The 23,124-nt window shown below is 37.8% G+C and overlaps 1 protein-coding gene across 3 annotated transcripts in view; it reads right to left on the reverse strand.

Moving 5' to 3' along the window:
* Positions 1–23,124, reverse strand: part of UEVLD (UEV and lactate/malate dehyrogenase domains) — a 43,837-nt gene that overhangs the window by 20,367 nt on the left and 346 nt on the right. Inside the window, exons 2-7 of one of the 3 annotated variants that reach the window (XM_035012427.1) lie at positions 18,110–18,194; positions 16,711–16,776; positions 10,803–10,966; positions 6,359–6,494; positions 5,522–5,640; positions 1,294–1,396 (exon numbers count right to left, since the gene is read on the reverse strand). In XM_035012427.1, the coding sequence (XP_034868318.1) occupies positions 1,294–1,396; positions 5,522–5,640; positions 6,359–6,494; positions 10,803–10,966; positions 16,711–16,776; positions 18,110–18,194 (673 nt within the window). The remainder of the gene's footprint in view (positions 1–1,293; positions 1,397–5,521; positions 5,641–6,358; positions 6,495–10,802; positions 10,967–16,710; positions 16,777–18,109; positions 18,195–23,124) is intronic. The other 2 variants (XM_035012428.1, XM_035012429.1) reach the window with 2 other exon arrangements.

The following is a 23,124-nucleotide window of genomic DNA, read 5'->3' on the forward strand; positions in this document are numbered from 1 at the left end:
ATGTTCCTGATAACACTGAATTTAATTACTATTACATGAAGAATTTTAAATATAATGTTAACGAACATCTCATAAATATATTCCATTATATGGAGAAGTACATTAGTAATTTTGGGAAATTAAGGTCAATAGTTTTGGAAATTTGAGTAATGCTCCATCATGACAGGCACTGATGACTACAACTGACCATCCTAGAGTTATGCTTTGGCTCCACTTGGACTTTTTCAAAATAGCTATTAAAACCTATAGCTAATTTTTTGGATCATGCATCTCTAGTAATGAAATATTTTTAAGCCCACACCCCCAAATGTGATATTTACCTAAATATATGTCTGTACTAATACATTATGTACATTATAAAATATTTGCAAATTTTTAAATTAAAAAGATGAAATTAAAAACTACTTTCCTAACATTTAAAATTTTATTTATGATAAGAAATCCTTTTGTTCTTATTAAAACTTATTTTAACAATATATTTTTAGTGAAAGCAATATGCATTTTTTGTAAAAATCTTAACACTCTGCCATATACCAAGAGGTAGGTATTATTCCCACTTTAGAGGTGATAAAGCTAAACTTTGAGAGGTTATATAACCTGACAAATGCCAGAGCTGTAACATGGCAGAGCTGGGATGCAACCCCCTAACTCTAAAACCAGTGCTCTTAACCAATATATTATGAGAATGGAAGCAATCAAAGAAAACAAATCTATACTACAGTATAAGTCAAAGACAGAATAAATCCTTCTGACCAATCAGAATGTTCTCTGCTCATTTGACTCTTGTTAATGTAATCAATTACAATCTCGTATGACTTTGGGTAAGTCACTTTATTTATTTGAATCTTAGTTTCCCAATAAGCAAAATGAGGAACTTGGACTAGGTGATCTTTAATGTGCTTTTTAGCATTAAAATTCCATGACTCAAGGCGGAACACAGAGGATTTTTGGGGTAGTGAAAGATACTATAATGGTAAATACGTGTCATTATAGATTTGTCCATACCCACAGAATGTACAACAGCAAGAGTGAACCGTAATGTAAACTATGGATTTTGGATGATAGTAATGTGTCAAGGTAGGTTCATCAACTGTGCCACTCTGGTGGGGAATACTGATAATGGGGGAGGCTGTCCGTGTGCAGGGATAAGGGATATATACAGGAAACCTTCTGCTCAATGTTGCTTGTGAACTTAAAACTGTTCTAAAAAAAAAAAAAGTGCATTAAAAAAAATTCTAGGACTCAAATACAAGAACAAATGAGGCAAACATCTTTTAAGCAGAATAACCATACCTCTGCTGATCTCCACATTAGGCAGGCTAAAGATGTCAAGGTCCATCACCCCTCCTTTTGTTTCTTCTGAGAGGTCCAAGAGGACCAGTCTGTCTGCAATGCCCTGTACAGTAAAATAAGAAAAAGAATATATAGCATTATGCAAACACAGCCAGTTACTCAATTTAAATTCATTCAGAAGTGAAGCTAAAGTAGAATGCACAGGCCTCATGTGCTGTCTTATGAAGGAAAAGTAATACAATAGCAATAAAAGGACACGCAATCAAGAAATTACTGTGAATGTGAGTCATGTGATCCTTTAGGCTTGACTGAAAATTGGGATCTAGCAGGACTTAACTCAGAAGTCACAGACTGCAGACTTCCTTTGATGGGACAATGAGTAATACGGATAAGCTGGTGTACTCAATACATTTGCTGTTGTTCTTGAGTTTATGTTTTCATTTTGATGTCATAATTTCCATTCTGAAAGTACTTAGGGTGATTTTTGCTCTATTTTAGTGCCTCACTTCTAGCATGAAAGTCAACACCAATGCCAAGTTTCTCTTTTAAAAAAAAAGGATAATAGGGGCGCCTGGGTGGCTCAGTTGGTTAAACATCTGCCTTCGGCCCAGGTCATGATCCCAGGGCCCTGGGAGGGAGCCTGCTTTTCCCTCTCCCTCTGCCCCTCTGCCTTCCCCTGCTTGTGCTCTCTCTTGCTCCTGCTCTCTCTCTCAAATAAATCTTTAAAAAAAAAATTAAAAAAGGATAATAGCCATAAATCTAAAATAAAATCCTATTATCATGTAGAACTTTCCCCAGAGATCTCATGGAAAACACTCCGCATGCCTGTAGATGGCTCCCTGGGTCCCATGGGCTAATGACGGCATAGAAACTCCTCCAAGTCAAGTTACCTTTGTGGAAGGTCTTTTTCTTTTTAAAGATTTTATTTATTTATTTAAGAGAGAGAGAGAGGGAACACAAGCGGGGGGGGTGGTGGGAGAGGGAGAAGCAGGCTTCCCATGGAGCACAGAGCCCGATGTGGGGCTCGATCCCAGGACCCCCTGAATCATGACCTGAGCTGAAGGCAGTCGGTTAACCAACTGAGCCACGCAGGCACCCAGAAGGTCTTTTTCTAAAGTGGTAAGCAGTGTGAGGATCTTTCCTATATTAGTGTGCAAAGGCAAGAGTACCCAGGGATTTACCAGACCATCAGGCAGAAAGTACAAAAGAAAACAACTGAGCTACACTCTGTGACGCTAGGCAAGTCACTGAACTTGGCTTTACTTCATGGGGTTATGAGGATTAATATGTGACCCAAAGCTGGCGGAGGGAAGTCCTCTCTAAATTGTACCTATTAACTTTATTATTGTCAACTACACTCAAAGAGAAATGCAAAGACAACTATGAGTTACCTTTTTATTTATGAGACACACGAAGATCCAAAAGTTAAACAACAGTAGTGTGGGAAAACCTGCATTCTTACACACTGTGGGTATGAGCATAAACTGGTACAATTGATATGGGGGATAATTTGACAAGTTCTATCAAAATTTAAAAACACAGTAATTCCTTTAATCCACTTATCTCACTTATAGAAAATTTCCTATAAGTTTATTAGTACATGTGTAACGTGATACAATGCGTATAAGGAGATTCAAAAGACTAGAAATGACCTAAATGTCCATCCGTAAGGACAACAGCAATAATGAGGCAGTGTAACATAGTGGTTTACAGCAGAACTTCCCAAGCTTGAAGGGATCACCATTTAATAGATCAGTACAGCACACGGAACACCAGGGGTTGTGTTAAAATGCAGGTTTGCTTCCGCAGGTCTGGGGTGGGGCCTTAGAAAATACAAGTCTAATAAGATCTCAGATATGGCCGGTGCTGCTGGTCTGAAAGCCACATGCTGAGCAGTAAAGACTTAGAATACAGGGGGGCACCTGGGTGGCTCAGTCGTTAAGCGTCTGCCTTCGGCTCAGGTCATGATCCCAGGGTCCTGGGATCGAGTCCCGCATCGGGCTCCCTGCTCTGCGGGAAGCCTGCTTCTCCCTCTCCCACTCCCCCTGCTTGTGTTCCTGCTCTCGCGGTCTCTCTCTCTGTCAAATAAATAAATAAAATCTTTAAAAAAAAAAAAAAAGACTTAGAATACAGGCTCTGTAAACAGACTGCCTCACTTCAAATCCTGCCTCCATTTATTAACAGTGTGACTTTGGGCAAGTTGCATAACCTCCCTCTGCCTTGATTTCTTCATTTGTAAAATGGCAGTAATGATAGTACCTAACATATAGGGTTAGGTAAAACTTAGTAAAAATTAGTCAAGTCGTTTAGTGGAGTGCCTGGCACCTAGTAAGCATTCAGCAAAGGTTAGTTACTGCTGCTGCCACCACCACTTCTACCGACACCATTATGGCTACTACTGTATCATAATATTCGATATATTGTATCTTGCATCAAAATACTAATGCTTACAAAGAAAAATGGAAAAAAATTTCCATTTAGACAGTTTACAGACAAAAGAATACTGACAGTGAGACTCTTCCAACTGTTAAAGAAACATGACTTTAAGGGGCTTTCTTGTACTTAACCAAAACCAAACAAAATTGATAAAATTCAGTACTGTTAGGGATGCGAAAAATCAGATTGATGTGCATACTGTTATTAGCAGCATAAATTAATTCTGCCTTTCTGAAGCACAATCTAGCAATATGTAATAAGTACCATAAAGACCATTCATACCCTCTGATTCACCAGTATTGGGTTTTTTTTTTTTTTTAAGATTTTATTTATTAGACAGAGAGCGAGCACAAGCAGGGGGAGTGGCAGGCAGAGAGAGAGGGAGAAGCAGGCTTCACCCTGAGCAGGGAGCCCGACGTGGGGCTTGATTCCAGGACCCTGGGATCATGACCTGAGCTGAAGGCAGACGCTCAACCGACTGAGCCACCCAGGCACCCCCACACTAGTACTGTTTTCGAGATTATGTACACTTAAAAGAAAATTCAGAGGAGAAAATAAGCAATTTGTGAAGCAATGTTTATGGAATCATTCTGTTTAGTAACAAAGGAACTGAAAACAATTCAAACTCCAATTAAGAGGGACTTGTGTATTCAGATGGAAAGTGGAGGAAACGAAATGAAGTCAAAAGTTAGTATATGTTGTTCTGTGCAGCCAGCTTTTAAAATTTTCTAGTTCCCTGGATACAATTTAATTATTTACTAAAGTACAACCTATCCCTAAGACATATGTGAGTCTGAAATAAAAAGGGAAGAGTTTAGGTGACAAAAATTTTTTAAAGATCTTATTTATTTATTTGAGAGACAGAGCTAGAGAGAGAGAGCACAAGCAGGGTCAGAGGCAGAGGCAGAAGCAGGCCCTCCAATGAGCAGGGAGCCTGTTGCGGGACTAGATCCTAGGACCCTGGGATCATGACTGGAGCTGAAGGCAGATGCTTAACCGACTGAGCCACCCAGGAGCCTGACAAACAATCAGATTTTAATAGAAAAGAAAAAAACAAAATGCCTGCTACCAAATAAACAGAGAGGGACAGCTATTCCACTCTGGGCTACATCCCTGAAAAGACACAGACAAGCTGTTACGATGATACTGGGACCCTGGAAGGTCTTTTGAACCTCTCTGGAAGGGAATTTAAGCCTTTCTGAAAATAATTTATATACAGAAGATCTAGTAAAAAGGACTGATGGAAAAATAAATTTCAAACTAGTGTAAAATATCAATTTAGATACATCTAAAACTAATGATGTAATGTATGGGGATTAACATAAGAATAAAAAAAATATATCAATTTAGAAACTATGGTCCTAAGAGAAAGTGGAGTAATTACACAAGAAAAGGCAATCTTTAAGAAAAAAAAGTTAATTTTAGAAAGAGCTAAAATTAAGTATTATATTAAATAAGAGCTTAATTAAAGCGGCATGACTCAGAAAACACAAAGGAATTGGTGACTAAGTCAGATAAATGTCACGTTGAGGTTTCCCTTGGAATAGGATGATGAGCCCATTGTTCAAATCTCTTTTTTAAAGCCTATTCCATGACTAAGTACTAATTAAGAAGCAATATCCCTAATGAGAGCTTTCAGTTTTTTTTTTGCCAACTTACTAAATATATTTTAAGGCAAAATGAGGTTTTTCCACAAGACAAAAGGAAGCCATCATTTCTTGTATGTTAAACATAAACTGCCTGAAAGTGTAGCAACATGATAGACGGATGTATAAGCACGATGCTTACATACCTTTGCTGAGATTGCTAATGTGCAAGCAATACCTAGTTCTCCACCTCCAACCACAGTAATTTTATTGACTGTTTTATGCTCGTGATTTACCCAGTTCTTTGAATTCATGTCTGAGACACCTAGAAATAAAAGTGCATTGCCATGAGAATTTTGAAATAATATCAAAAATCTTTTTTAGCATCTTAAAAAAATACACCAACCTTCAATAACTTGGACAGAAAACATGGTGCTAGTCCAGAAGAAGCACTCAAAAATATGTGAACAAGTGACAAGCAAGACAGAAAGGAATCTCAGTAAATATTCTACTAAATAGAGACTACCCCTTTAAAAAGAAAATATCTTTCTAAACAATTAAAACATATAAGACTAAAAAATAGAACTTCCATAATCCTGAAAAACATTCTGATTCTTACCACTCTGTTCTATAATGCAAAAATGTTTAACACCTTACTGAATTTTATAAGCATGGATATTTTGCTTTATCCTCAATGAGAAACATGAGAATCACAAATTTTCTGATCCAATATATTTATTGAATGAGGCAAAAAGCCACATAAACATATAATGAAAAAGGTTTGGGATCATCATATCAAGTGATTTTGAGCAAAACACCAAATTATTTTATCTGTCAGTGTAAGAGTAATCTTTTCCATTTTAAGAAACTACAATTATTGGAACTGTATGGTAACACCCTATGATAGACGTATAGGATTTTTGATTCAACACAGATAGGTACAGATACATGAATATATTTATTTATAGAAATCCAGTAGCAGAGAATAAAGGATATTAGTGAGAAATTGTAAATTCATAACTCTGATCAACAAAAATACAAACCTTCAGTGATTTTTGCAATATAGGCTAGCAAGTCTACCTGCCGTGCCTCATCAGATGACGGTAGAGAATACAGGGGAAGTTCCTCTTGAAACTTGGCAATCATTTCTTGAATTAGTCCAACAATGACAGATTTAGGCTGCAGAATACAAAGGGAAAAGTTACGCAAAAATTTTTCTAAAGAATACTGCCTTGTTAACCTATATATTGTTACCAAGTTAACCAAAAGAAAGTTTTGCATTATGCTCTTATTTTTTGAAAACTACCATACAAATTACATAATGCTTTTTTTTTTTTTTAAGATTTTATTTATTTATTTGACAGAGAGAGATAGTGAGAGCAGGAACACAAGCAGGAGGAGTGGGAGAGGGAGAAGCAGGCTTCCTGCTGAGCAGGGAGCCCGATGTGGGGCTCGATCCCAGGACCCCGGGATCATGACCTGAGCCGAAGGCAGACGCTTAACGACTGAGACACCCAGGCACCCCCAAATTACATAATACTTTTAACTGAAAAATTACTTAATTCTTTAAACTGAAAATTAGAGAAATGCTAATCCACATCTCCAAAAGATGGGAAAATAACATGAATGTGCTTTTGGCAAAGTACCTACGTTCAGGAACTGTCTCTCTTTTTTTGATTTTTTTTAATTTTGAAATAATTTCAGACTTATAGAAAAGTTGTAAAAAGAAGTACAAAAAATTTTTAAATGTTAACATTTTAGCACATATATTTTCTCAGTCTCCTTCCCTCTCTATATTTTTCTGAACCAACTGAGAATAAATTGCAGATCTAATACCTTTTCACCCCTAAATACTTTAGTGTATATTTCCTAAAAGAAAAAACAAGGGCGCCTGGGTGGCTCAGATGGTTAAGCCGTCTGCCTTTGGCTCAGGTCATGATCCCAGGATTCTGGGATCGAGTCCCGCATCGGGCTCCCTGCTAGGTGGGGAGCCTGCTTCTCCCTCTCCCTCTGCCTCTGCCTCTCTGCCTCTCATGAATAAATAAATAAAACATTAAAAAAAAAAACAGGGGTGCCTGGGTGGCTCAGTCGGTTGAGCGTTTGACTCTTGGTTTCTGCTCAGTTTGTGATCTCAGGGTCCTGGGATCAAGCCCTGTGCTGGGCTCCACACTTGGGGTGGAGTCTGCTTGAGATTCTCTATCTCCCTCTGCCTCTGCCCCTCCTCCTGCTTCACGTGTGCATGTGTTCTCTCTCTCTGTCTCTCTCTCAAAATAAATAAAATCTGCAAAAAAAAAAACCCAAAAACCCTCAAAAAACAAAAAACCAGACATTCTCCTATATAAGCATTATCAAATCAGAAAAGTAACACTGATAAAATATTATCTAATCCAGTACTGTTTCTTTTAATTTATTAAGCAACCGTAGTGAAATCCACTTAACCTCTCTGAGTTTCAGTGTTATCAGCAGTATAATATGAAAAATAAATCCCAAGTGGCTGTTAGGGGAAACAAATGCATGCAACCTATATGCTGTGAGTGTAAAATATTTATTATTACTATTAAAAATATTCAAAAGTTTGCTCATTTTAAAAAGTGCTTAATTTCTCAAGAGTCTGAGTTTCACTATTTATAAATTAAGAGGATGAAGCTATTAGGATCAAAAACTCAAACACTTTTATTTTTTTATTTTTATTTTTTAATGTTTTATTTATTTATTCATGAAAGTCAGAGAGAGAGAGAGAGAGGCAGAGGCAGAGGGAGAAGCAGGCTCCCCGCCTAGCAGGGAGCCCGATGCGGGACTCGATCCCAGGACCCTAGGATCATGACCTGAGCCGAAGGCAGACGCCCAACCATCTGAGCCACCCAGGCGCCCCTCAAACACTTTTAAAGACCAAGCAGATAATAATGTGTGAAGTTGTCAAGTATAAGAAAATTTAGGGAGATGGTTATTGTAGCAAATTGGAAAGAGTATACATATAGGCATTCAGATTCATATTAAGAACAAAACAAAACAAAGCAAAACAAAACCACTTTGCTGTTCAACAAAATTCTGTAGGTCTAACACAGCACATTGAATCTCTTGGGGAAAACATCTGCAATCCTTGGCCTAGACAGCCTCTAGATTTCTTCCAGCTCCAAAATTCTATGTAATTCTACTACATAATTATAATTCCAACTGCATGAGCAATTTAAAGTTACTGTGGTACTTTTAAATAGGGCAATTTAAATAATGTATTGTCTTCTTAAGACTAGTTCTAGTTTAAAAAAAATTGTTTTAGCTTTTTTTTTTTTTTTTAAGATTTTTTATTAGACAGAGAGAGACACAGTGAGAGAGAGAACACAAGCAGGGGGAGTGGGAGAGGGAGAAACAGGCTTCCCGCGGAGCAGGGAGCCCGATGCGGGGCTTGATCCCAGGACCCTGGGATCATGACCTGAGCTGAAGGCAGACGCTTAACGACTGAGCCACCCAGGTGCCCCTGTTTTAGCTTATAATAAAGAGGCTCAAAATAGTAAAATGAAATCAATACTGTTTAAACTAAAATAAAGCATCACCTCAACTAGACTATAGGACTACCTCTGAGTATTTACTATAGAAACAAAACTATGAAAAGAGATGCCAGTGAAAACCAGAAAGAGGAAACAGGAAAAATGAATTCCCACAACAGGGCACAGATGTCAAAATACTGTTTGAGGATAGCTTAAAAAAAAAAAAAAGGGTAAAAATGGATGAAGGAGATAATTAGAGCATACATAAATCGACTGACATATGAAAAAGATTTGAATTTCTCAAATAGTCAAAAAACTAAACATTAAGATATCATTTTTGTCCCTCCAAATGACAAATTTTTTATGCCCTATTTAGCACATTTAACTGGCAATCTTATTTATTAAAATCACCAAATAATGCAAATGACGTACAAATTCATAAAGTAAAAGGTCAGTGTTCCTCCACCTAACCTCCACTACCAACCACCTGGTGTGCATCCCTTCTTTTTGTATTTCTTTTTTTCTTCTTTTTAAAGGTTTTATATATATGTGGAAAAATATGGAAAAGTATAAAGAAAAAATAAAACATGTCCATAATTGCACACCTTTTGCGGGATGTATATAAAATAAAAAGTTGTAATCCTAACACCATCCTTTCTTTACTCCAACTTCACTTGACTCTTGACATATCCCTGGTCTCACTTAGGGGTTCCTGGTCCTCCTGTCCTACAACCTCCTGGATACGTAGAAATATATTCTAAATTATCCTTTCATAAAAATCTTAATTTTTACAAAAAGGAGAACATACTCTACATCCTTCTAAGTAAATATATAGAGAGAAACAAGGGTTTGTTTTGCTTTAATGATAGTACCTTCCGTTAGAACAAGGGTACTACAGAACAGGGATTCTACACTGATTTCAAGTGATGGTAGAGATACATTTTGTCTACCTTTTGGAGGCCAATTTGGCAATATATAAGAATAGCCTTCAAAATATTTATAAATTTTGATCCAACAATTCCATTCCTAGAGATTTATCATTAGGAAATTATTAAAGATTTATAATATATACACATTTATGTTTATATATATTTATCTTTAAGGATGCTCATCATTAAATATCTAACAGATCAATTTGTAAATACATTATGCCAATATTTTTATGCGAGATCATCAGGCAACCAATTAAAGACCATGTATTTTGAAATACTGTTTAAAATGAGAAGTGCTCAAAATAATGGTAGATGAAAAGTACAGATAATAAAATTGCATGTGAGGGGCGCCTGGGTGGCTCAGTCGTTAAGCGTCTGCCTTCGGCTCAGGTCATGATCCCAGGATTCTGGGATCGAGTCCCACATCGGGCTCCCTGATCGGCGGGAAGCCTGTTTCTCCCTCTCCCACTCCCCCTGCTTATGTTCCCTCTCTCGCTGTGTCTCTCTCTGTCAAATAAATAAATAAAATCTTTAAAAAAATAAAAAATAAATAAATAAATAAATAAAATTGCATGTGAGAACTTGTAAAGCAAATAAACTGGTTACATAAATCATCGTGAATGAATTTTTAAAACTTAATGCTGAGTTAAAACAAAATTTGTAACAGAAGATTATATACAGTATGATTCAATTTACATAAAGGTCAAAAACAGGCAAAACTACAAATAAATACATATATTACATAAAAATCTTTAAGAAGGAGGGACTAGGAGATAATGTCCAATATCTTGCTAGTAACTTTTCATGTGCTTTATCAAGTACTGAACAACTATCAGAAGAGAGGGAGCAAATAGTAGTTGGCTCCAGACCTGGAGAGAGCACTTCATGCAGGCTGCGGTCTGTCATTGGGGTTCTGGAACTTGGGTGATTCCAGGGAGCTCAATTTCAAACTACTTTTAAAGTCCATATGAGGAATACCATTGAAAGAAAATTCAGTAACTTATTTGTACCATTAGGATAAATAATCAGAAAAATAAAAACTTTTAAAAGAAAATCCAAATTGATCTTACATGGCTCCAGTTTTGAAGATACGGCAAGTATATTCTGCCTTGAGCATCCACATGTTTTCCAACTGAGATTCCCATATTTGCAGTTGGCTTTAAGAAGCAAATGGGGGGAGCAAAAGGGTGGGAATCCAAAATCCACAAACGAATTGGTATGTTATATGTATTACCTATGTGAGACAAAATAAACACATTTTCAAACAATGATGAAGCATACACATTATATTTGTATAGCTAGGTGGCATTTTAAGACATGTAGTCTAGTCAAGTGTATATATAAAGGATTTATATAGATCAAGGCCTACTTCTCCATTTTCATGTTCCCATTAAAGCAGCAGTGTAACACTTGAAGAAATTTAAGACAATGACCAGCTCATCCAATTCAATTTAATAAATATTTACTGGACCTACTGTGCCAGGAATTTGGGATACAGCATCTTCTTTTTTTTTTTTTTAAGATTTTATTTATTTATTTGAGAGAGTGAGTACAAGAGAGCGGGGAGGGTCAGAGGGAGAAGCAGGCTCCTCGCTGAGCAGGGAGCCCGATGTGGGACTCGATCCCGGGACTCGATCCCGGGACTCCAGGATCATGACTTGAGCCGAAGGCAGTCGCTTAACCAACTGAGCCACCCAGGCGCCCAGGATACAGCATCTTCTTGATGTAACTTTCTTTGCTCCACCCAAGCAGAGCTATCGCACCTTTCTTGAAAGGTAGTGGACACTTCTATTTTTATACTTATTCTGCATTGAAGTGATTTGCCTACAGGTCTATGTTTCCTTTCACATTGTAAACTTCCAGAGGATTATGTATTTTTCATCTCTATAACCCCGGCACCAAGTAGAGTGCCTAACATACTGGCTGACAATAAAGGTTTCTTATATAAATAAGAGTGAATGAATAAACAAATGAAAAATGAATGAATCAACAAAGATGAATTCAATACATTTGATACTGACTCTCAGGTTGCTCATTAAGTGCAAATGAGCTGGGTTAGATACATAGAACTTGGAGCTGAAAATAACCCTAACAGTGACCTCGTCCAAGGGTTCTTAAATTTCAGAGTACTGAGAGCCAGAAACTTGAGTGCATGCTCTTCCAGTGCTAACCACCTACACGTATCATGCCTACCAAGAGCAAAAATCTCTGACGGCCCTGGATGCCAGGAAGCCAAAAGCTAAACCTAATAAAAGTGTAAAAACTAAACTTAAACTAGAAATCTGATCAATTACCTTAGCTATTCTACTGTATTTCCTGATAGTCATTCCTACTTTCATAGTCTTACTGCGTGTCTTTCATCCCTGTATTTATGAATACGGCTGTTCAGGAGCAAGAATGCCTAGGTTCAAATCCTAGTTTCACCCATGACTAGCTATATGATTTTAGGCAGGTTCCTTAACTTCTCTGTGCCTCAATTCCTTCCTCTATAAAATGGAAATAATACCTCCTACCCCATAGGGTTGTTGTGAGGATGAAATTAGTTAAGGTATGTAAAATTCCTACAACGGTACATGACATGGTAAGTACCATGAAGGGTTGGCAATTTTTGCAATGTACCTCAAACCCATTTTGGAAATAGGCCAGGTCTAAATAAAAAGTTTTATTTTCCACTGCAATCCTTTTCCTACTAAGGAAATCTTCCTTCCACTGACAGCTACTTTTCTCATCTTGCTTCCTCCTCTAAAGATACAAGGATACTCAGCCCTTTCTCACATTAGAAGCACTTAAGAAACTTGGAAACATACCAGTATCCAGGTCACTCACCCAAAGTTTCTGATTCAATGGGATGGGGTGTGGATAACATTTTTTAAAAGCTTCCCATGTAATTCTAATGTGCAGGTAGGACTGAAAATCAGTACATTATAGAAACATCCTAATACTTGTGGGTCTATTATTTTATATCAGTAGTTCTCAAAACCACACTCCTCTTCTACTTTTGTCTAAGTCTTTTTTTTTTTTTTAAGATTTTATTTATTTGAGAGAGAGAGAATGAGAGAGAGAGAGCATGAGGGAGGGAGGGTCAGAGGGAGAAGCAGACTCCTTGCTGAGCAAGGAGCCCGATGCGGGACTCGATCCCGGGACTCCAGGATCATGACCTGAGCCGAAGGCAGTCGCTTAACCAACTGAGCCACCCAGGCGCCCTACTTTTGTCTAAGTCTTAAAACAATTTTTTAAATTGAGATACAACTGACATATAACACATTAGTTTCATTGTATAATGTAATGACTTGATATTTGTATATATTACAAAATGATTACTACAATAAGTCTAGTTAACATTCGTCACCGTAGTGTCTAAGAATTTACAATTTCGGTGTAGGCATAGCAACTGATCCATAGATAATTCTATGATTATAAAGTCATGTGATCATAGCACCACTAAGTGACTGACAGGTACTGAGACACACCATCAAATTACTCCAGAAGTAGTTACTCTGTCGAATATTATATACTCTCTAGGGTAGTGTTTTTCAAATTGTGGTCATGATAATTAGGTCACAAAATTAAGTTAGTGGGCTGCAAACAATATCTTAAAATGGAATTGAAAATAAAATAAAATATATGACAGGTAGTATGGTGTTTCATATATATATGCTTATAATGTGTGTGTGTGTGCACGCACGCATGTGTACACTAGCTGTGTATATAAAAGTATTTATTGTGCGTCACAATCAAAACATTTGAAAGCCACTGTTCTAGGTCATGCAAATTTTTTTGTTTCATAATATAGTTGCAGTAGGCCAGATCCTGATGGTGCCACTTTCTGTGTTAATCACTACACATTAAAGAAAAGGAAAGAAATGTCTATTGATGGTATCTTTCTAATTGATCAAGGATCTGCTGCCTCCCTCAATGCCCCTCCCCAGCAGCGTCCATGCATTTTAATAGCCCATGCTTGGCAAAGCAACTGGTGAGCCTGATTCCCGTGTCTAACTGGTAAGATTCACTACTGGCGTTCTGTTCTCGTCCTTCCTTCCTTCTTTCCCATTCTTTTCTGTCAGCAAATGCCCTGCCTCCTACCCTGCCCATTTAGCTTTCAGTAATTCATTACCAAAGAGTCAGAACTCCTGGAAGAGTCCTCAGATCTCAAGTAATTACATCATAAAAATATAATTTAAGTTAGCTGCAAATAAAGTTCAGATGGGTATCATCTTATTAAGATGAATACACATCTCTAAAGAATGAATGGATGAAGAAAAAGTGTCATCACAACCTTGACACAATCTTGGAGAGATAATAAGAAATAATCTAGAAAATGTCAGCAGATATACGTAAGGAAATATCAATGGAAGATTCATCAGGGAAATAGGACTGGGTGGGAAGTTAGTTACAAGCTTAACTTCATCCTTTCTCAATTGTTTACTTTTTTTAGCATGAGTATATATTATTAAACTAATAAAACTAGGAACTGGTAGAAATATAGGCAGACAAATAATCACAGTCAACATTTATTAAGCTTCTATTATGTGCCAGGCATTATGCCAAGAGCTTATTTATAGTAATTCATTTAATCCTCATAGTTCTAGAGTGAGGCTCTATTATTGTACCATTTTACAGATGAGAAAGATAATACATTCTGACCTTTTGATCAGCAGGAAATAAATAGTGTGGATCACACTGAATTGATATAATTCTACTCAAAAGCAAAGAAAAAAAAGAGGGTACTGCAAAAATAAAGGTACTGCAGGTACCGTTACTACCTTGGAAGACCCAGTGTAAGAAGCAATGAAATAACTCGTTGGCTCTTGGAGATGCAGAATGCCAATGAGGGGCATCATACCAATCATATTAAAATAAGTTCAAAATAAAATAAAGTTTTATGCCCTCCTCTTACTTCCCCACACTGTCCTTCAAACTGAAATGCTACTAAGCAGTGATTCACTTAAATTCATGAGCTTCTCTGTTAATATGTAACTACCCTTGACATCATTGGGGTGGGTCAGAGTTGGGAATGAATCAATCAACCAATCAATCATTGGGGTGGGCAATAATTCTCTCTCTCTCTCTAGCATCTAATCATAGTAAATGCAGAACACAAGTAATGGGAAACAGGTCTGAGTAAGGTTCTCTAGGCAGCCAGAAAAGAGTCTGAGAGCTTGGCAGGAGAGGAGCAAGGAGGAAAATAAAAATCAGTTCTGCAATTTCTGCAGAGCTCACTGTAATCTACTTTCATCTCCAACCACATTCCTATGTATAAAAACCAAACTGAACTCCTATGCATTTCCTGTGCCAAAGGAGATGTCATGGTGGGACATGAACAGAGGCAGAATAAAACATGAGTGCACCCCGGCCAATGAGTCATCATGGAGGGGAAGAAATTAAGAAGGGTTTGTAACAGTCTAGGGACTACTGTAATGAAGCACCTATTTTGAAAAAAGTCCCCCGAAATTTAGCTTCTTGGTGTCTTTTGAGCAGTGTATTCCCACAGTACACTGCTGAATTTTTTGTAAAGGAGCAAACTCCACTGTTCTCTCACCATTTGTTTTCAGATCCTCCTCAGCCCTTTTTTCAGGGCGCCTCCTCTCGTATGCCCAGCAAATTCACTTATTAGTCAGTAATCAAATAAACAAACTCAACCATTCAATAAATATTTATCGAGCATTTTCTATAAACACAGCACAGTGTATTAGTGATTTTGGATAATATCCTTCCTGGGATTATTTGCATTTTAAAAGAGGAATAAATTTTTAGTTGTGGAATTTCAGGGAACCCCTTCAGAGAAGTATATTAGAACCAATGCTTCGCTGGTGTTCTTTACATCATACTATATAAGCAATCACCTATGATGATACCTATCTGAAAGGTTAGTCCTGTTGAACACTGATAGAAGTAGGTATGGACAAATAGGAAGAGTTAAGTATAGGGGAGCTAGTGATTTTTTGTTTGTTTTTTGGGGCAAACAATTATTTTAACCTGTCAGGCCACCTGAAAATATGTTGCTTTCTTTGAGCTGTCATGGCCCCAAATTTCCTACTGGAGTTTCAAGTTATAGCCTGATACCGCTGTGTGGTCTTAGGTAAATCACTTGACTAGGCTAAGATTCAGTTTCACCCATAGAATGGGGACATCATACAGGCGGAAAGGGAGAGGAACAAAACATTGATGTAATGGAGAAAAAGGTGTGATCCTTGCATTTTGCTATGGAAAGCAACAAGAACTCTCCCTAAGAGCAGGCCTATGTCTGTGTAGGGGCCCAGGGCAGGTTGCCCAAGATGGGCACTTTGGCATAAAGATGATCTTGAGTTAAAAGTAATCGAAACCCAGCAGATGGAGGAAAAGCTCTCTGCCTCCCTCTCAAATGCCTATATTTACACTGGAACAAAGAGTCTCTACCAGGAAGAGAGCTCTTAAAAGAAACTCCCCTTTACCTAAAAAACTTATCTGCATAATAGGGCAACCTTTATTTTTCCAAGCATCTCCTTTTCCTTCTTGCTAATGGTCTTTCTCCCTTTTGTGTCCACAGGCCCCTCTCCTCTCCTTAGCTCATATAAGCTTCATGTTACCCCACTGTCTTTGGAATCTCATGTCTGTGTGCGTCCCCCATACGTACGCCTATTCAGTTTGAATTTCTCCTTTGCATCTGTCTAATGTCAATTTGATTCTAAGTCCAGCTAAGGGCACAGGAAGGTCTTCCTCCCCAACATCTGTCTTACCCTCCTCTGTACATTATCCCGTAGCAGAGTAGTGGGCACAGAACTGACACCCAGTAAGTATTTGTTGAACTGAATTGAATTTGTTGATATTAATCTAGGCCACAGACTAGACAGGACAGCATTCTGCTATATCCAGTAAGGTTCTGTACAGATCATATACATGTGAAAATACTTTGAGAAAGTTATAGAACTAAACAAATATAAGTTCTTGTTTAATGGCTCTTTTACAAAATACCCACATTTTCTCAACTGCCACACTTACCCTGATACATCACAGGAATAGTGCCAGTGAAATTCAGCAGGTCTTTCTGGGAACTATCTTTGAACACTGGAAGAAAAAAGAGCCCCAAAATGTGCACTTAAAAGTAGAAAAAACAGTATTAAAGTTTGTGCATGCACATACACACGTACAGAAGCACACATAATTTCTAAAGTTCATCATCTAGGAATCTATAAATATGTTGACAAGGGGGAATTACTAGATCTTGTTTTCTTAGAAAGCCAAGAGGACAGCTGAAAGCACACAGGGCTTTGGTATAGAAATCCCAGGTTCTAGGCCTACTTTTCTCACTCAGACACATGCAACTTTTGGCTACTTCAATCTCTTTGACCTTCAGTTTCATCGTCTATAAAATAAAGATAGTAAGGCTGCATCATAAAGTTGTCATAAGGGTCAAATGCGATAATGTGAAAACACATCTAAGAAGTTTAGGATTATAAAATGTGGGGATATTATTAAATAATTGTCACGTGTAACAAATCAGTTATAATCACTTTCAGATACCAGACTATAACTTTATAATCAGAAAAAAAGTTAGCTTTATTTTTTAAAGTGACCTTTTTGGAAGATCACTAATTATCTTCTTCGGTTTCTCTAACTCGATTATTCTCAACCTTTTTTACACCTTCATGTCCCTGAAACTTCGACTTACCCATCAATGACTGAGATACAGTGGTGGAGAATTAATGCCCTCATCTCTGAACTGAATACAGAAAACACTACCTCTGGTTTCAAACTACCCAACTGCCTCGGAAGGTAGTCCTCTTAGTACCTCAATAACTATCCTATTTAGGCGGTGGGAGGAAAAATTCTAAATAAATTTGATGACCTATTAGAAAGGGAAAAGAGGAAACCAGGCTGACAGAAAATTCAAGGCCAAAAGGGTACATAAGCACAAATGTTTACCTTGAACTATATAAGTGAAAGGTAACAGTGGGTAAAGGGATCATTCCATGGCAAAAACTAAAATGGAAAAGAGCAGTGGAACAGGGGTTATTACTCAGGGACACAGAATAACTTAGAAATGTGGCAGAGAAGCTGTAGGTATAAATATACATTGTCTAATCAAATTATTCAAAGATCCAAAATAGAAGTGATTATGACATGTCTTCAATAATAAAATGGACATTGACAGTATTATATCCTATAGCTTGAGAGTTTAAGGGCATCATGGCTCGCTTTCTCTAAATGGAAGAAATGAGAATAAGAACTAACTGGTATAATGACGTTTTAAGTCTATATGATAAAGAAAGACACTTAAAAGAACAGGCCGTATGTGAACGGAGGGCAAGACAGACATATGTACAAACCCGACTCCATCCCTAACTTCCTGTGTACTTGAGCAAGTTATTTAAACTCTTTGAGGGGTTATTATTCTTACCATAGGTGTCCATAGAATATCTGAAATGTGGGAAAAACATATTTACATTCTTTAGTTCTTCCACAGTGAGATCTCTGAACTTGTACTGAAAAGAGAAAAGTGAGAATGGAATAAAAATAAAACTTTACGCAGCAAAACAATTACAATTAACCTTTTTTTTTTTAAAGATTTTTATTTATTTATTTATTTGACAGAGAGAGAGACAGCGAGAGCAGGAACACAAGCAGGGGGAGTGGGAGAGGGAGAAGCAGGCTTCCCGCTGAGCAGGGAGCCCAATGTGGGACTCGATCCCAGGACCCTGGGATCATGACCTGAGCCGAAGGCAGACGCTTAACGACTGAGCCACCCAGGCGCCCCTACAATTAACCTTTAACAGAACACTCTGCACTAGGCCCTGGGCTCTGAGTTTTATGAGCATGAATAGTATGTGATTTAATCCTTTCAATAAAGACCCCATGAAGTAAGGTTAAAAAAAAAAAAAAAAAAAAGACAGGCCATAATAAAAAAGACAATTAACAAGTACAGTAGAGGATGTGGAGAATCAGGACCCCTGTATACACAAGCCGCAGTGTTAGTGAGAAAATGGTGCAGCTGTTTTGGAAAAGTTTGGCAGTTCTTCAAAGACTAAGAATGAAAATGCCTTGCTGAGTTAGGTAGCAAGTTAAGGAGTGAAGCCAGAGCTCAAACTCTGGACCTGGGCCTTTCATCACTAAATCAAACGGCCTCCAAATACTTCCTGAAGGCTTAAGAAATAGGACAGGAGCACCCACGTCACCATTGCTCAAGATCCAAGTCTCATTCTTGAATACCTCACTCACTTGAGACACCTTGAAATTTCCCTCCCAACCCTCCTGGTACTTCATCCTGGTTTCAAAGGAAGAACAGACAGCATTCAAGGGTTTGCCATCCAGGTGAGTGAATTGCCTCCTCATTCATCCAGAAATACTAAGCACAGAGCTACTGTATGACCCCGGAATTCCACTCTGAGGTATATAACCAGGAAAAGGGGAAACATATGTCCATACAAAAAACGTGTGCACGATTGTTCAAAGCAGTGTTATTCATAAAAGCCAACAAAGGAAAACAAGCCAGATGCCCATCAACTGATGAATGGATAAATACAATGTGTATATCCATAAAATGGAATATTCAGCCATAAAAAGAATAAAGAACAGATACATACTACAACATGGATGAACCTTGAAAACGTTATGCTAAGTGAAAGAAACCAGACACAAAAGGCCACATATTGTATGATTTGTATATGAAATATCCAGAATAGGCAAATCCATGAAGCAGAAAGTAGATTAATGGGTGCCTAGGGTTATGGGAGATTGGGAGGAAATGGGGAGTAGATTCTGTTTTCTCTCTCTGAGCCTTAAGCTTTTCATCTGCAAAGGAGACATAGCTCCACCACCTACCAACTTCAACAGGTATGTATGAGGACCTTACGATTAACACATGTAAAAGTGAGATATTAAACAATAACATATACAATAGTAAGTACAGACAAGAAATGAAGAATCCACATAAAGCATATCCAAGTTAGAGAAAGGCCTCCAAGAACAGCTGTCTACAATCCACCTTAGAGTCTAGAATGGTACAGAAAATTATAGAGGGAAGGGAGATCATTTTAAGATGGGAAAGAATTTGGCAAAAGAAAAAGCCTATGATTATTAACAACTTGAAGGCAGGAATCATCTCCTATTCATCTCTGTATCTCTGTATCTCCCCACAGGGTATGCCTCTGATAAATGTAGGCTGACTGGATGGGAATTAGCAAAGAGGCAGACTTAAATGAGTAGAGTAGAAACAGAAAGAAATTACGATCCATAGGTGCGGGCATCGAAACTAAGAATTAATCAGTATTAACTACAGCAGGGAGAAATGAGGCCCAGATTCAGGGTCCCTGACTCAGTGTAAACAAAAGTGAGTGAAATCATCCCACAAATGTACAAAAGGCTACACTGTTGTCACCTGGAATATTTATTATGAATGAAAACAACTTTTATTTTGTTTTCTACTTAAAATTATAAGCTGTTTTTTCTAACTTTAATGTCCCGTGAGAATGTGATTAATGGCTACATAGGGATATACACCAGAATTGATTTAATTGCGAAACTGCTATAAAAGTTTGTCAAAACAGGGCAAAAGCTCTCTTCCTTGGGGCTTGAATACCGAAATGTCACTACTAGTCAAATACGTGATTTGCCTTTTTGACACCTAAAAGAAAAAAGACCTATTTTGTCTTTCCTGAAAAAAATGTTCACATCATTTTCACTATATATGACACAGAGTATCTTCTTAGTATAACATTAAGGCATATATTCCCTTACTGTTCTAATACCACCTAAGAGAAGTCTACATAACATTCTCTAAGGAAACGTGCCTCAGACTATGCCATGTACTTAAAGGGTGCAGGGCATGTCACTAAAGAGGAAAAGTGGACTGGGAGATTCTAAAACCAAAGCAATTATACTGTCACAAAAGTTAGTGACACTGGGGTGCCTGGGTGGCTCAGTCGGTGAAGCCCTGGACTCTTGATCTCAGCACAGGTCTTGATCTCTCAGGATTGTGAATTCAAGCCCCACGTACTTTAAAAAAAAAAAAAAAGTCAGTAACACTGAAAAATTGAGAAGTTATTAAAATTTTAACTTTATCTGCTAGATTATGTTTATTTAGTAGACTTATATTTAGGAAGAGTGTATAAAAGTACTCTTATATGACATATGCTCAAATGTAGGACACATTGAGGAATACTTTGTGACATCATTTCATTAAAAAACTTAACTGGAACATATCTTACAGATCAAGTCCAATCTTATTCTGTGAGTGAGCAAATCTAGGTTAAGCTACCTGTCCAAGATAATTCAACTAGTGGTGTGGGAACCACGTACTTCTGAAGTAGGAATGAGGGAACCAGATAATTTTTCTAAACTTAATATTTATATTTTTAAAATATTTATTTATTAGAGACAGAGAGCGCACATGTGCACATGCAAGCAGGGGTGGGGGGCGGGGGGGTGGGGGTAGGGGCAGGGGGAGAGGGAGAGAGAGAGAATCCCAAGCAGATGTCCCCACTGAGTATGAGGGCTGAGTGTGGAGCCTAATACGGGTCTCAATCCCACAACCCTGAGATCATGACCTGAGCTGAAATCAAGAGTCAGACGCTTAACTGAGCCACCAAGGCACCGCTAAACTTAATATTTAATACAAACTAAAGAATATATACATATGTGTATACACACACACACACACACAAATATACACTAATTCTGAAGAATAAACACCCATGCATCAACCTGCTCACACATGATCCAGAATAGTAATGTCCAAAAAACTTTCTGCCATGATGGAAAAGATCTATATGTGAGGGATCTAATATAGTAGCCACAAGCCACATGTGCCTACTGACAATTAAAATGTGGCTGGTGTGACTGAGAAACTCAATTTTTAATTTTATCTAATTCTGACAAATAGCCACTTGTGGCTACTGGATACTCTATTAGACAGCAGAGACCCCTCCAATACCATTACATCTGTCTGAATGCCCCTCTTACCCATTCAACTTCCTCCCTTTAAAATGTATTTACATTCCTCTGCTTTCATCTTCTGGTTTTATCACACATGCGTGTGTATCCCTAAACAACACACTATTGCTTGTTTAGTTGTTATTTAATTTTAATTTTGTTGGCTTTATAAAATTATAATTTTGCATTTAACTTCCAATTTTTTTCACTCAATATAATGTTTCTAAGATTCATTTGTATTGTGGCATGTTGCAGCTCATTTTCACTGCCACACAGTAATGTTTTCCATTGTGTGACTATGCAACAAATTATCCTTCTTTCTGTTAATGCACATTTGGGTTGTTTCTAATTTTTAGTTATAGATAATTCTGCAAATGTCTGTTGCTTCATATACTATGAGTTCTCTATGGTATCTGCCTAGATGTAGAAGGGATATAAATCACACATAATCAAATTAACAAGGCCAAATTGTTCTCCAAAATGGTTGAATAACCATTTAACCACCAGCAGTGTTTAAAAGTCCCATTCATCCACATCCTCCACATCATTTCAAATTATCTTAATTCATGCTAATCTAATGAGGGAAAAATTATAAAGTTCTTTTTCTACTCTCAACTTTAACATTTCTTCCCACCGAACAATAGATCATGCTCCCCTCATTAAAAAACTTGATAGAGAGGTTCTGTGAAGAGGAGACACAAAGGGTGTAGTCGTAAGCATGATACTTCTCTTCCTACAAAATTTATACCTGTCACAATAGATAAAATCATTCAGATCAATTAAATAAACACGTTCAGTCATGAGGCTTCATAACCTCGCACAGATGTGCAAATTGCCCCAACTAAGACAAATCCAAAAAAATGGCATGCATGTATGGCTTCTGCATGGAGAAGTCTTAAGGAAGCATTAAGAATGACTTAATTAGAAAGCCAGCGAAAGAGGGGTTGCCTCAGAATGTACACTGGTGGGAAATCAGAGCCTGGACCAAGAGCCCGGACTAACCTGGAAACTGGTGCTAGTCATGCCCCAGAAATGTAGGTTAGACTTCTGGGTCAGGCCTCCCGCTCAACCTTTCAAACATTTAGAGGATCTCTTCTGGGCCTGCAAGCCCCGTTTTCATTCCTATACCTACTCAAGTCACTAATTCACTGCATACTGATTTAGCCCCTCCGCTGTGGTGAGGCACAGTGCTAGGGAAGGGAACACAACAGCACCGTCTCTGCGGTGAGTACACCGCATGAGTAAATAAATCATTGTAAATAAAATAATTACTCCACAACGTGATAATCCAGACTTCTGAAAGCAAGCAGAGCGAGGGGCGTGATTCCACCCTGCAGGGAGTGACATCTGAGCTGAGTCTCAGAAAAAAGAGATTGCAAGTCAAGAAAAAAGGGGCAGGCCGTAGCAGCAGAGAGAAAGGCGTGGTTAAAGGCACAGGCGAGTGCTGGACGCTGTTTGAGAACCAGAGACGCTGGTGGCGTGAGA

Source organism: Mirounga leonina, unplaced genomic scaffold (genome assembly GCF_011800145.1).
Source record: "Mirounga leonina isolate KUSES-001 unplaced genomic scaffold, KU_Mleo_1.0 Mir_166, whole genome shotgun sequence".
NCBI classification, from domain to species: Eukaryota; Metazoa; Chordata; class Mammalia; order Carnivora; family Phocidae; genus Mirounga; species Mirounga leonina.